The sequence below is a fragment of the Sinocyclocheilus grahami genome, unplaced genomic scaffold, assembly GCF_001515645.1.
Source record: "Sinocyclocheilus grahami isolate Dianchi unplaced genomic scaffold, SAMN03320097.WGS_v1.1 scaffold304.1, whole genome shotgun sequence".
Lineage (NCBI taxonomy): Eukaryota > Metazoa > Chordata > Actinopteri > Cypriniformes > Cyprinidae > Sinocyclocheilus > Sinocyclocheilus grahami.
This window is the reverse complement of record NW_015505483.1, coordinates 168681-182778: the sequence shown is the minus strand read 5'-3', so window position 1 is coordinate 182778 and position 14098 is coordinate 168681. Positions and strand designations below refer to the sequence as shown.

The following is a 14098-nucleotide window of genomic DNA, read 5'->3' as shown; positions in this document are numbered from 1 at the left end:
TGACGAGGTAACCAACGGTAGGACAGTAGGCCGCTCTATGGTTTGCATTAGAATCAGTATAAAAAAGTATTTACCAATTTATTACAGCCTCAGATATAAAAAATAAATCACAAAATGTCATTAGGTGTTTTGTTTAAACGTATTTAACATACTTGACATTAGCGGAGAAGCCCTAAAATACGATTTTGATTGTTCACGCCGAAAACTGATAGAAAATCGCTCCCAGTCAAGTCAATAGATAGGCTACTGTAATTTGCAAATTGATTTATTACAGACTCGGATATCAAAAAAAAAAAATCACAATGTCATTAGGTGTTTTGTTTAAACATATTTAACATAGGCCTAGACATTACCAGACAGTGCTAGAAGTCCTAAAATACGATTTTGATTGGTCGTGCTGAAAACTGATAGAAAATCCCTCCCAGTCAAGTCAATAGATAGGCTATTGTAATTTGCAAACTGATTTTGTTGTTATAAAAATAAATGTAGGAGACTTTTTTTTTTTTTTGAGGATGGAACTGTTACTATAGTCATTTCAACTTAGGAAACATAACAGTAGTTGCAACCATACCAAACATTTCCCAAAAACAAGCAGCGTATCTCTCGCAGATGAAATAGCCAACAGTCAGTCGCACCACATCGACTTGTTTATCTGTATTTGACTTTGACTGGCTTTTGACGTGATGTCATTTCGGAGTAACATGACAGCAAATAGGACCCAGCAGAGCTCTCCGGCGAACCTCACCTGTCCCCAAACGCACTTTTACTTTTCCACCTGAAGTCGCATGCAGAATCCCGACATCTGTCAGACTTAAAGATAACGGCATGTTTCCTGCATTGCTCTGCAGTTTGTTGCTCCTGCACGGCTCGCTCGGGGAGATCGTGTTCCGCTGCCCGAGCTGCACCGCGGAGCGCCAGGCGGCGTGTCCCAAGCTCACCACCTCTTGCGAGATTGTCAGGGAACCGGGTTGCGGTTGCTGTCCGGTTTGCGCCCGGCAGAAGGGCGAGCTGTGCGGCGTCTACACACCGAGATGCGGGAGTGGTTTGAGGTGTTACCCGAGCGCGAATTCAGAGTTACAGCTGGATCAGCTGATACAGGGACTCGGACGATGCGAGAACAAAGTGGACCTGGAGCCCACTATGACCAACCAGGAGTCAGAACACAGTGGTGAGTCTCAAGACTTGTTTGTGAATATGAATTGATGCACAGCCGCTGCCAAAATGTGTGCATATTGCACGGATGATGTTGCAGCAAATATCAGTGCAGGGTCTTTGTTCTGGCACCCTTTTCTCCACCATCTTGTTTGATTGTTTATACAGTCAACTGATGGCTGATGTTAGATCACCAACTTGTGTCTGAGCTGCTTCTGGTGCATCTGCTCATACGTGCTTGATTTTGTTTAAGATCAGAATTCTCACAGTCATGGAAAACCTGGAAATGTCAGTCAGCGTTAAAATGGAGATTTCTTTGGGAAGGCCATGGGAATTAATGCAATATTAAAAAGTCATGGTCATTTATAGAGTTGTTGTTGTATTGTTTATTTGTATATTAATATGTATTTATTTTTTATGTATTATATATTTAAATATTAGCAAAACATTTTTTGCATATATTTCATCAGCTAGAAATTCTCTATAAACTTATAGTTTTATAAGTAATCATAAAATAAAGTGTATAACAAAGTGGAAGTAATTGAATATATTTTAAAATGATGTATATATGTATGTATGTGGATATTAGGGATGTGCATCTCCATGACTGAGGCCGATACGATACGCATCCCGATGCATAGCCAACGATACGATATATTAAAGATACATATGAAGCAGCTAGCGATGCGATACGATTCACCCCGTTACGATGCAGTGCGATTCAATTCAACACAATGCGATTCGATGCAATGGAGAAAATATGATCACTTTTAATGCCTCGAGGCCTGTTTCATAAAACAAGATAATCTAATAAGCCAGGTTTATTTCAGTTAGTCAAATGATTTGGTTCCATAAAGCAAATTTAACATAGACCTAGATCAAGCTTAGTCACTGTGGCAACATATGCTGGGAAACTAACCTGGTCTAAAGCAGGCTAACTGTCAGACTAAGCTAAGCTCCTCTACTGACCAATAGGAAGTTAGGAACATAATGATATTACCACTGTCTCGCATACTATTATTTTTTTATTATTATTTTTTTTTACAGTTTCTAGCCATGCAGCCTTTCTCTCTGGTTTTATTAAAGTTGTACCTTTTATAGTTTGCAGAACAGATAACAGAGCATTAGAACATTACAATCTAAAATTGCACTTTAAAGCATTAAAATAACTAAATTAAAAGTTAAAATCACTGAATTAAAAATGAAAATAAATACTAAAGAAAATGACTATTTTAACTGCTATAATAGAAACACATTAACTCATTTGAGATTAGTAATTATAGTAGGCCTACTATAGCCTACTAGCTTACAATTGATTTAGCCTACATATTACAATAGTCCACTTACAGTTACTGCTATCATAAAAATACACTTTATATGTAGGTTTAAAATTCTACAAAAGACACATTTAATGTCCAAAACCAAATTTTTTAACACAATTAAAAAATATCCTGACAGCAAAATGAATATGTTTACATGACTTTCTAACATTTACAGATGAAAAATATACCTGCGACATGTCAGTTTATGCACAAAGGAAAACACAGGGTCTCAAATGCATTAAACAGCACAGATATATTCTCTGTTTGTCATGGTGGATCGATTTGATCCATGATCATGACATTAAGGTCTGTTTAAGAATATAAACAGTATATATATATATATATATATATACACTTACAGTCATATTTAATCATTCTTATCCATAAACTACATGAAAAGACAATAAAAAATAAAATTGAAGTCAACATAGCCCTATATTATACTCACACAATGCATATAACAGATTTTAAAATAATAATTTTATATATATTTTATTATCTAGAAATTATATTTTTTTTCTAGAGCAATATCTAGTTCATGGGAAAAAAAAATCTACATAACAAGGTGCTCCACTTTAGCAAAAAAGTTAAACTTTTCTCACCTTTGAGCTGCTGGACATGCCCACATCCTGTCCTCAGCGGTCACTGAGTTCAGGTTGTTTCATCAATGCAGGTGGCTGTCGATGGGAACAGGGCTTTATCCAGTAATAAAAGACTGGAAAATCATGGCAATTTCTATAGTCACTGCTGGTCCAAATTTATCAAGTTATGTTAAGCTTATCTGGTCTAGTCACAAACACTCAAAAACACTGGAAAAACTCATTGTCAAATTCTGTGTAAACCCTGTTATTTACTTAAATTAAATGGATAAAGCACCATATAAACCATGCTTTTATTATTACAGTCCTTGGGTGTTGATACAGGCAGATTAAATCAGTAAGCTGCAGCATTAGACATTTGAGGTCAACTTCTTTTGTGCCTCCATTAGAAGCAATTGGAGATCTATAACATTGTGGCAGTCTATAACATAATGTGGCAATGAAACCAATGCTTTTGGGTGCAGTGGGATGGTCAGTGTTGAAATTTAGTTGACCATGGGACCATTGATCCCCTCAGTAAGCAAATAAGCTTATCAGCTGTTGAACTATTGACACGGTAACGTTTGCCATTCTTTCATTTGTCTTGGTGGTCCCTGAATAATATATGTATTCGTCTTTGAAACTTTCTCAGGGGTTAGTTCTTTCAGAATTGGGAAAAAAATGTATCATGCACAATGCTGCCTGTTGCCTTGATAATATCGTTTGTATAATCCCATGTGGGTGTTATCAGAGGTCGTCTCTTTTGCTCTAAAGGCCAGGATGAGCAGTTTTTGCCAACCTTTTGCCATGCAACTGAAATATGTGACCTAGATTTCTAATAAAACAAAGAATTTTCAAATTACTGATGACTAAATGGTGCCAAATGCCTCTGCTTTGAAACAAATTGGCAGCCGTTATCCTGTTGTGCTGTTGAATTTTCCAAGAAATCAAGGGTGAAAGGCTAATGTCGCCTGGCACAAATTGGACTTTTGCACACTGAACTTTGAGGCCCGTCCAGGCACCCTTGTGAATCTGCCCCGCTACGCTAGCTGAGCAGCGTTTGAATGGTGTATTTTGGGACACCAGTAAACAATAAGCAACAGGGTTGCCCAGCACCAGCAGTTAATCTGCTAATTTCCAAGCCTTTCCAATGCAGGTTTCTAATAAAGAGAAAATACTGCCAGCTCTAAAGATAGTTAAAGTTCACCGTTACTCACCCTCATGTTTTTCTGGCACTGTGTTATTTTATTTGTTCTGTGAAAAATAAATTGTTTTAGGCTTAATGTCAAAGCTTCTGCATTCTATACAGACACGACTGCAAATTATTTTAGTGGAGATTTTTCAGTGAATATTAATGTTTTATTATCTGTTTGTGACACAAAACAATTGCATGGCTCTCAAAGACATTTAATATGGCAGATAAAGGGTAAGTTTGACGATTTTCAACCAACTTTGCATTGTTACATTGTTGGTAGTATAATGTGAATGAACAATGTGTACTTTTTCTCTGTGTTACCTGCACCAAGTCTTCTTTTTTTTCTCCACAGCCTCTTTTCTCTGTTTACTCGTCATGTAGAACTAATTTAAAAGAAAAAAAAAAACTATTTACTGCATTCACAGCTAGCTTTTATTAAAACCTAATTTTGCCAATGGCAAATTACCCCTTTAAGTCACATGGACTTTTATGTTTATTTTGTTTGTTGCAGCTTAGAATCACCATCCCCTGTGATTGCATGAAAAACAGAAGCTCAGCTATTCTGCATTCGATCTCTTTAATGTTTTCTGGAAGAAATAAAATAGTAGTTGGACTTGGAAAAACGCGAGAGTGAGTAAATGATGACAAAATCATTTAACTAACAGTTTAATCATAACTCCAGTTGGCAGATTACTTGGCAGTAGTGAGGTGTGTGGTCAGTAACATACACATTTATCTTTCTTTTCTCAATGTTTTCTGTGAGAAGAATTCAAAATCAGCATCAAATCAGTTCCCTTTCAGTCGGTCAATCTCGACGTCACGTCAGATGACCGACAAATTGGGATCTCGCTTAGAGAGACCAATCTACTTAGAGTGTAAACTAAACGAGCCAATGCACATTGGCATGGGATTATTGCATCCAGCTGCCGCTGATCACAGCGTGAGTATAAGTAGGCAGCAGATGCAGCGCATATTCAGCTTTTCGCTGAGGAGCCGAGCGATCACATCGTTCTGCTCCTGACTACTCTACTGAGAGAAGAAGACGGAACGAGTTCAGCGTGCTCTTAGAGAGCTCTTCGTGTTGGCGGTATGGCGCTTCAGCGGTGGTGGTTCCCCATGTCGAGTGGGTTGCACACATGAGGCTGCACTACCTCCTGTTTGTGTTGCAGGCGGCCATCTCCCCTGTGCGCCTCAGCACGCTAAAAGATCTATTTCCCTAAAAGAGCAATTACGAGTGCGTCTTTTTAAAGACGACGTTGCGTGGCAAACTTGACGTTACGTCTTTGTAAAGACGATGTGGGTCTTGCTATAGACAACGTATCACCCGGGCGTTTTTGGATGTGGTCGTTACCTGGCGCTTGGTGATGGTCACGATCGCTGCCTCACGTGCCTGGGCATCTAGCACACTGAGGTGGCATTTGTGGATGAGTCATATGCTCATTGCAAGCTCACCAGGTCGTGGACGGCACCTTTTACTGCCGGAAACCGATCTGCTGGTTCCTCCTCCCTCACCACCCTCGATGGTGGTGCAGCTAGGGGGTTACAAGGGTCCCCCCGGTGGAGCGGTCAGATATCTCGCTGGCAGATATCTGTAGAGCTGCGGGCTGGGCGACCCCTAGCACGTTCGCTAGATTCCATAGCCTTCGTGTGGAGCCGGTATCCTCCTGTGTTCTCACATCAAACGGGTCAAAGCACTGAGTGACCCTGGGTTCAGGTCGGCTTGCTAAAACTGCTCCAGAGAGTCCGTATGGTAGACCCTGTTGAGCTCCTCCGTCCCCTCGGCAGCCAGACATGGCGGAGCGTCTGGCGCCAGGCCCTCTCTCAATGAATCTGTGAGAACCGGTAGCGGGCTGGGTTCCATATGTAGAGACCTAAGTGGATCCCATATGTGTAAAGTCCACGGTATGACCCCAGAGCCTGTGTTTCCCCGGCAGACTTCTGCCACTCCAAGAGGGTTACAATCACCTCCAATCTTCCATATGCACCTAAGGGATGTTCATGTGTGTATTTGCTTCCGAAACCTCCTTCGGGAAGGATGGAGCTTCCACAACGTCCCGGTCCCAAATGGAACGGGTACGTTTTCCCAGTGTTATCCAGTCTTACTGAGTGGGTAGTGCCATAGCAGCAGTAGCTGGTCCTCTTGTGGTAAGCCATGCCCTGCGCCAAAAAGTAGGGGTGCAGGAGGCTCCCACAGGACAACTGGAAGTGGCAGTATCTGTGGCCTTTTGGTAGGGATCCCAATTCGTCGGTCATCCAACGTTACGTCGAGAATGACCGACTGAAAGGGAATGTCGCCACAGCTCCTGTACCACCGCTGAGCGGCCGGGTCACCGGCTCGGCTCCTCAGTGAAAAGCTGAATATGCGCTGCATCTGCTGCCTACTTATACTCACGCTGTGATCAGCGGCAGCTGGATACAATAATCGCATGCCAATGTGCATTGGCTCGTTTAGTTTACACTCGAAGTAGATTGGTCTCTCTAAGCGAGATCCCAATTCGTCTGTCATCCGACGTGACGTCTCCGTTCCCTGCTCATTAGTGCAGTGAACTATGAATGAATGTTGTAATTATGAAATTCACTAGAAGGTGCTACATCCAGGACCTCTGATCCTCTTCTTTGTGTTCGCTGCATGCCATTGTGTCATCCTGCGTGGCCACTCCTCGGTATAGCTTTAACCAAATGTTGTGATTTGGCACCGAAGCATTGCATCTCAAATGAAGGCTCATGCTGGAGAATAACATTCAGTAGTTTCATCACACTGAGCATATCTTAATTATCTGAAACCTCGCTGTGCATGCCCTTAACTGTGAGCATAGTGCACCACCTGTAGTTAGCATTGTTCATATGTCAGGTGGCTGCCTCAAACATGATCGAGCATGCATTAGGACCTGATGAGAGGAACATCTTTAGTAATGACACTTAACCAGTGCACAGATGCTGGCTTACATACTGTTCCCTTGGCTTTAACTTTGGATCAGTTTAAAGAAGTCTAGAATATGTTTTGACCATATCCGGGGTTTTGAGAAGAACTATTTTGCAGCATATGTGACCACACATCTGAGGACCTCTGTCATCATTATGAACTTTAGCATGGCAATTAAAGGATACATTCATGCAAAAATGGAAATTGTCATAATTTATTCACCTTCGTGTTGTTCCAATAAAAAAAGAGCTGCTTTATTTCCAAAAGATGGCAGTGCATACATACAACTTAAAGTCTCATGTTAGTTTATTGTGAAGAACAGACTAAAATCTAAGAGATTAGTTGCTAATCTAAAGAGTTCACAGATCTTATTCCAACTTGTGTTCAATTAAAAAAAATGCCGTATTTAGATGTGTCACACCAGAATTAATGGCAAATGCCACTGGTTTTTGCATGGTATATGTCTTATTACAATAGGTTTTAATTTATTTAACTGCATATGAGATTTCATAGCTATAGCAGAGGGGAAGATTAATAATATTACTTCAGATTACTTGGAATATAGTGCAAATTATATTTGTGAACTTTGATTAGAATAGTGAACATCTTCAATTTTGGGCTGTTCTTCATACAAAAGTCATCATATGACTTCAGAAGACTTGCATGAGTTGTTTAGACTACTTTTATAATACGTGATTTTGTCATCTTTATTATTGTTAATATTATTTTTTTCAAATCATTTAGCTTAAACTTTTCAAAACATTTCTTATTTTCATTTGTTTTTTTCATCTAATTATATTTTTACATCAATTATTGAATATGATTTTAATCATTCTAGTTAACAGTATCAACGGCGCTCAAAGTGAGCATCGGTCAATGTACATTAAGTTGCTTCTAATAAAATGACAAAACCAGGAATCCAAATGATGAATCTGATGATTAGTCTGATGAATCCAAATTACACACTAAAATTATGAATACACCCATGTATCATTAGCTTAGTCAGGTAAAAAGATGCACCTGTAAACTTTTGCACCGATTCACTCCAGAAAATCCAGCCTCCTCACCACCATTCTAAAATATATCTCATGTTTATTCAAGCTAGCGGTTTGTATCTCATGTTTGTTTTTCAGCCTTTTCCTCTTTCTCCTTGTACCGCGTGTACTGTGATTGCCCTTGGATCCCTTTGGGGTCTGATGCGCTGAGACATGCTCTCTTCAACACCTTTCCAGTGTCTGCAGTGGGGATGCCTTGGGTGGCGGCTGCTTGTCGAGACCTGTGACACCAGAGAGGCTCCTTGTAGGCGCCGTGACTTTACTTTTGCTCCGGGGCATCTGGAGTGTCATGGTGTCAAACAAGCAATTTATAACAACAAAAAAAAAATGCTTGGTCCTTTCTCCCCAAGGCCATCCTAGACAAACCCCCACAGACTGGAGAGATGATGAAGGAGCGTCAGCAAAATACACAGTCTGACACATCCAGCCATCTTTCACTATGTGCTAGAATGCTGGCTGCCTGCCTGCCCGACTGATACACATGAAAATGTCAATATTGACTGCAACAGGTATATTCACTATGAAATGGTTGCAAAGAATACAAGTCTAGCAGCAGCGAGGCTGTGTTAATACCTCTCGGCACACAGTTACATTCCTGTCAGCAGGCCTATTTTGTTTTGACTGACAAGAATTACGATTTGTAACTTACATGCTGCCATCTTAGCTGTCATGCTGATTTATAATCTTCTTTGGATTTTATAATTGAGAAACATTTATATGGGCCATTCTACAGAATTGGTGCAAACTGCTGGCCTGTCCCACAACCAAAAAAGCATTTACGTATTCAAATCTTAGATGTTTACTAAGGTCATTTTATTATCTATTAAAACCCACAATAATATATATATAAAATCATCATTTAGTGGGTGCTTCCAATTGGGAGGTGGCTGTCCCGAACCCTAACCCCTAAATTTGCTGAAAATGATATTGGAAAAAAATATGTTCTGTATTTTCATGTCACTACCAAAACAGTGTGTTTTAGTCCATTGGCTGAAACTGATTTGAACTACACCCCTACATTTATGATCAGGAAATATTTATTCACTCTAGTAGATAGGTCCCATTATTTTGAGGTAAATGTGTTCAAAAGTATGAAAAATCTGTGTGTAACTTTAAAGAACGTCACAACCGAAAGATGAACAAAGATGTTATGATAGTGTTTGGTTCAATGTATTTTCAAACTAATGAATCCCAAGTGTGAACTTTTTACAAAGAAAAATTGGATTTAAAATCTCATAAATCACACTTGAAATATTGTTAAAATTCTAATTGTTATTGATTTACCTCTGAAAACTTTTTAATCAAACAGAAAATATATATTTACAAGGAAGACGTAAGCAAAATCTTAATAGGTCAATATAACCCTTCTTACTAAACTATATAGTACTGTGTTTCGGTAGTGACAAATTTGGGGAGAGGACAAATATTCCAAAACCTTCTGAAAATGCAATATGAGAATTAACTGCACAGTTTAGGGTGACCATACGTGCCATTTTCCCAGGACGCGTCCTGGCCAGGATTTCTATATTGCCTAAAATATCTAGGTTTTGGCTTTGTTTGCATGTGCAGACCGATCGGTGTATGACATCAAAGTACCATACAGACGGTTATACTTTCGAAACGCTCTCGAGGTACTTTGATGTCAAACACTGATTGGTCCGCGCTGCTTTTAAGTCGAACACGCCTAATATGTACGCGTAATTGCGTCGCTTTGACCATAGATCCCACCTTCTCACACGCCATGATTGGTCCATTATGTACAATGCTTGCATGTTATTGGTCAAACTACTTTTCGATCATACCTTCAGAAAGCATGAAACAGGAAAACAAAGCCAAAACAAATCCTGGCCAGGACGCGTCCTGGGAAAACACGCATGGTCATCCTAGCACAGTTACTAGAAATGTGTACCTTGGATATTATACAATTTGCATACATACAAAATTTGAGGAAAAAGATACAATATTTTCTGTATCTGTTGTGTTGCACCTGCAGGTAGCCCTGCCCACTCTGAAATTTTATTGGATGAGGGCTGCCATAGTTTTGAATTTAGTTTTTGTTTATTTCTTCTTTTTTTCAGTCTGTCTATTCCAGGGCTGTCCAAACTCGGTCCTGGAGGGCCGGTGTCCTGCAGAGTTTAGCTCCAACTTGCCTCAACACACCTGACTGGAAGTTTCTATGCCTAGTAAGAGCTTGATTAGCTGGTTCAGGTGTGTTTAATTAGGGTTGGAGCTAAACTCTGCAGGACACCGGCCCTCCAGGACCGAGTTTGGACAGCCCTGGTCTATTCAGTTTAGATTTTACCTTAGTTTTATCTTTACTCTTAGTTTTACTAGTTTAGTGTTTAATAGTTTCTAGTATTTAGTTTAATTTTAGTATATTTCTCCTACCTGTAAAAGCAAGTTAAAATTATATCATTTAAATAGTAGCCTAAAAATCCTCAGTGCTGTCTAGTGTTAACGATAGTGTTATCTAGTTTTCATAATAATGCAGGTGGGTACTAAAATTCATTGTGAAAAAAAATTGCTCATCGCTTGAATATTGGTTAGGAAAGTCCATAATTTGGACTGCATTTTCAACTTTGGTAGAGCTAATCTAACATGTTGTTAATAATATCAAGGGAGCTTGAAGATTGTTTTATCTTGTTTTGCACTGTCAAAGCAAACATTTCCAGAGATTTTATTACATTCTTTCTGTAAACTAATGGTAGCTAGCAAAGCGTCTTCCTGAGATCCACACTTAGCACCATGCCAAGTGTGTTATCAGTGAGTTTTGTAAGCTTGTTGCTCAACCGCTTGTCAAAAGCTGAAGCTCAGGCAGTCCTTGACACTCAGGAGGCTGTAGTTGCTATGGTGCCAAATGGAGATCAACAGTCCTTCACTAAATGAATCCAAGGCATTTCCTGAGGAAAACTTTGACTTCATGCTGTTTCCTCAAATGCTCAAATCTTAACACTGAAACTAGGTCACTATTATTTGTCAAATTCTAACTGATTATCAAATTGCTTGCTGTTGAGGAATACTAGAGCCTTAAAGGCACAGGTCACCCAAAAAATGCTCTTCAAAACATTTTCTTTCATGTTCCACAGAAGAATAAATGCATACAGGTTTAGAATGACAAGGAGAGCAATATCTATACAGTGCTTTTCAATTTGATGTTTATTTGCATGCTGTAAAAAGTAACCCAGTTATTGATTTAATGTGCATTCACATAACTTTTTTTTTTATTATTTGCGAAGCAGCATGACTCCTCAGTCCTTCATTTACTGACATTTTTTTTTTTAAATCCGTGTTTAGCATATCAGCAGAAGCACACACACTGGAAGACTGAGTCTCATTCGTCCGCAAAGAACATTTCCTTTGTGCACAGTGGCTGCTGAATCATTGAGGAACCCTCAGGAGGCCTCTGATTTATGACCGTACAACTTCGCTGTTTAGTCTTTGCATATATGCAATTACAGAAAAGATAAAAGAGAGAAAGGGAGAGTAGAAGAGAAAGACAGAGAAAAGTGCTGGCACAATCCACCGTGTATTGAGAAGAGGCTCACGGCGGGTAGTTTAGGTTGAATGAAATCTTAAATGCTTTTTCATCAAATGGGGGAGAAAAAAATGGGGAACTGCTCCCAGAGGATAGTGACAAATGACTTCTCAGAACGATTTTCTTAAGTGGAATCAGAGAGAGTGCGAAATACTAAGACACTGAACAGATGTTTTAATGATGTAGAGGACACACAGAGGGCACCAGTGGAAGTTCCTGTATGACAGAATAGTAGAAGAAGTGGTTTGGACTGTCTTTTATACTTGTGGTTAATGGGGAAAGATGTCAACTAGCTCTTGCAGCTGTTTTCACACTTTGTTAGGTTTGAATCGGAGTTCTCTTCAAGTTTTATTTTAGTATTTTGTTATATACCACTATAAGATGTTGAATTAGCTTTTATTTTAATTTAATTTTCTGTTGAATTTGAGCTTATTTTTTCAAAAATGTTCCTAAATAGTTCTCATTTCTTTTTATAATTTGTTTTAAGTTTATTACATAAAAGGAACACAACATTTTTGTTTAGCTTAAATATTTCATCTAATATTTACATTTTATTTCAGCATTTTTTTTTTATTGAACAAAATCTTCCTTAATATTTGTAGTTTTTGTTATCAGTAACAACAGTGTTTTTTTTATATTTGTATCTGAAAGCTTCATTTCCATAGTCATCCGATAATCACAGAAAATTGTTTATGCAGCTAGTGGTCATTTTGAGGACCAGCTTTGGCATATCTTTACTTCAGTTTCGGTTTCTAAACTATATTGCACGTGTATCGTATGATGTGCCAGGCTAAGTGAAAGCCGTATCAAATTTGAGCTCCAAAAACCTCTTGTACATGCCCAAGGGAAGCCATTCTGCACCCACCAAACTAACAGTTAGCTTTTGCAAAACCCTCCCACACCTGGTCCTGTTTTGCCAGACATTGGCATAGCTTTCCTGTGAGTCGTGTAGTTCCACAAAAGAAAGGAAATTAAATTACATTCTACACTGTTATTTAATGCCGCTGTGGTACAGCGTGTTCTTGAAGTTACAACCTTCACAAAAGGCCACATGGTTATGTAAGGAAGAAAGCGTGCCAGATACAAGCCATCTTTTCGGGCATCACAGCAGCTTGTTTTTCTTGCATTACTTTTTCATACTGACACGTTCTGCTCGCTGCAGCCTGTTTGGAAAAACAACATGGCCGCTCGGTTCCCTCTTCCTAGCCGTGTGGGTTGAAAAAGCATTTTCTGTAAATGTTTAACCGGATGGGTAAACTGTGGACAGGTTTCAATCAATGTCAATGTCTTTGGGTTGTTTTCCCAGCGTGCAGCGGACCTCAGTTCATCCACAAATTGACCAGAGCTTACTGGTTACAAAAGCTTCATGTTGCGTGTCGCTGAGTGCATGTTTGTATATATCAGTAGATTGTGTACTGTAAACCAATATGACCGGTTATAATCCTGCCGTCAGACCTCTGCATTTTGATCAATCCTGGAGAGAGCCTGCAGTTTCAGCTCATTAGAGAAGTATGCATAGATTAAACCAAATCAGCAGTGATGGAGAAGATTTAAAGTGTTTGATTATGGGTGGTAGCATGCAACCAGAGCAGAACTGATCTTGAGGTTTTTTGTTTTTCAGTTTTCAGATAATAGTTACTGTTAGGGATGCACCCGATACTGGTCTCCTGTACTCGTACTCGTTAAAATGCCCCGATAACAAACGCCGATAGCATGTGATAAGCGCCATATTCAAACAAAGAAACACAGACAACAGAACAACAGACAGCAGAATGGAGTTAAGGATGTCTACTACGAAGTATATGTATGCAATGAATATAATGTTAAACATTCAGTATTAATGCCTGTATAGCTGATGTGCGCGAGCTGATAAACAAAGCACGCTGAGTGGATTGAGCGCGCGGCGGCGCAGATGTGCGAGCTTGTCGAGTGAATATATCTTTCTCACAGACATCACTGGGAGGTTTGTAGTTCGGTCGGATATGTCAAAAACAAGTAAGTAAAACAATGCACAAGTTACTTAACGGTAGGGAGAGAGAGAGAGAGAGAGAGAGAGAGAGAAAGCGCGTGGAATTCTGTTGTGTGATCTTTCATGTTCACTCACTTAGCACACGTATGCATCACTTGGATTAAAACTAAATCGTAAAAATAAGACCATTTATAGGGGCATTCACTATAAACATCATTTATTTTCAACCTTGGGCATACACGACTTTCTGACGAAAGTAAAACTAACAGCCTGTGTGAAATGTGCTAGGCTGTACTACTTGTCCCTCTCATTCTGCATCAGTACAAATATGTGCACGCGTTGCGCGTGTTTTGCTTGCTTGAGTGTTTC

General features: G+C 39.4%; 1 protein-coding gene across 1 annotated transcript in view; it reads left to right on the top strand.

Moving 5' to 3' along the window:
* The first annotated feature begins 632 nt into the window (after positions 1-632).
* Positions 633-14098, top strand: part of igfbp2b (insulin-like growth factor binding protein 2b) — a 28882-nt gene continuing 15416 nt past the window's right edge. The window contains exon 1 of the mRNA XM_016293540.1: positions 633-1168. Coding sequence (XP_016149026.1) covers positions 826-1168 — 343 coding nt within the window. The 5' untranslated portion in view covers positions 633-825. The remainder of the gene's footprint in view (positions 1169-14098) is intronic.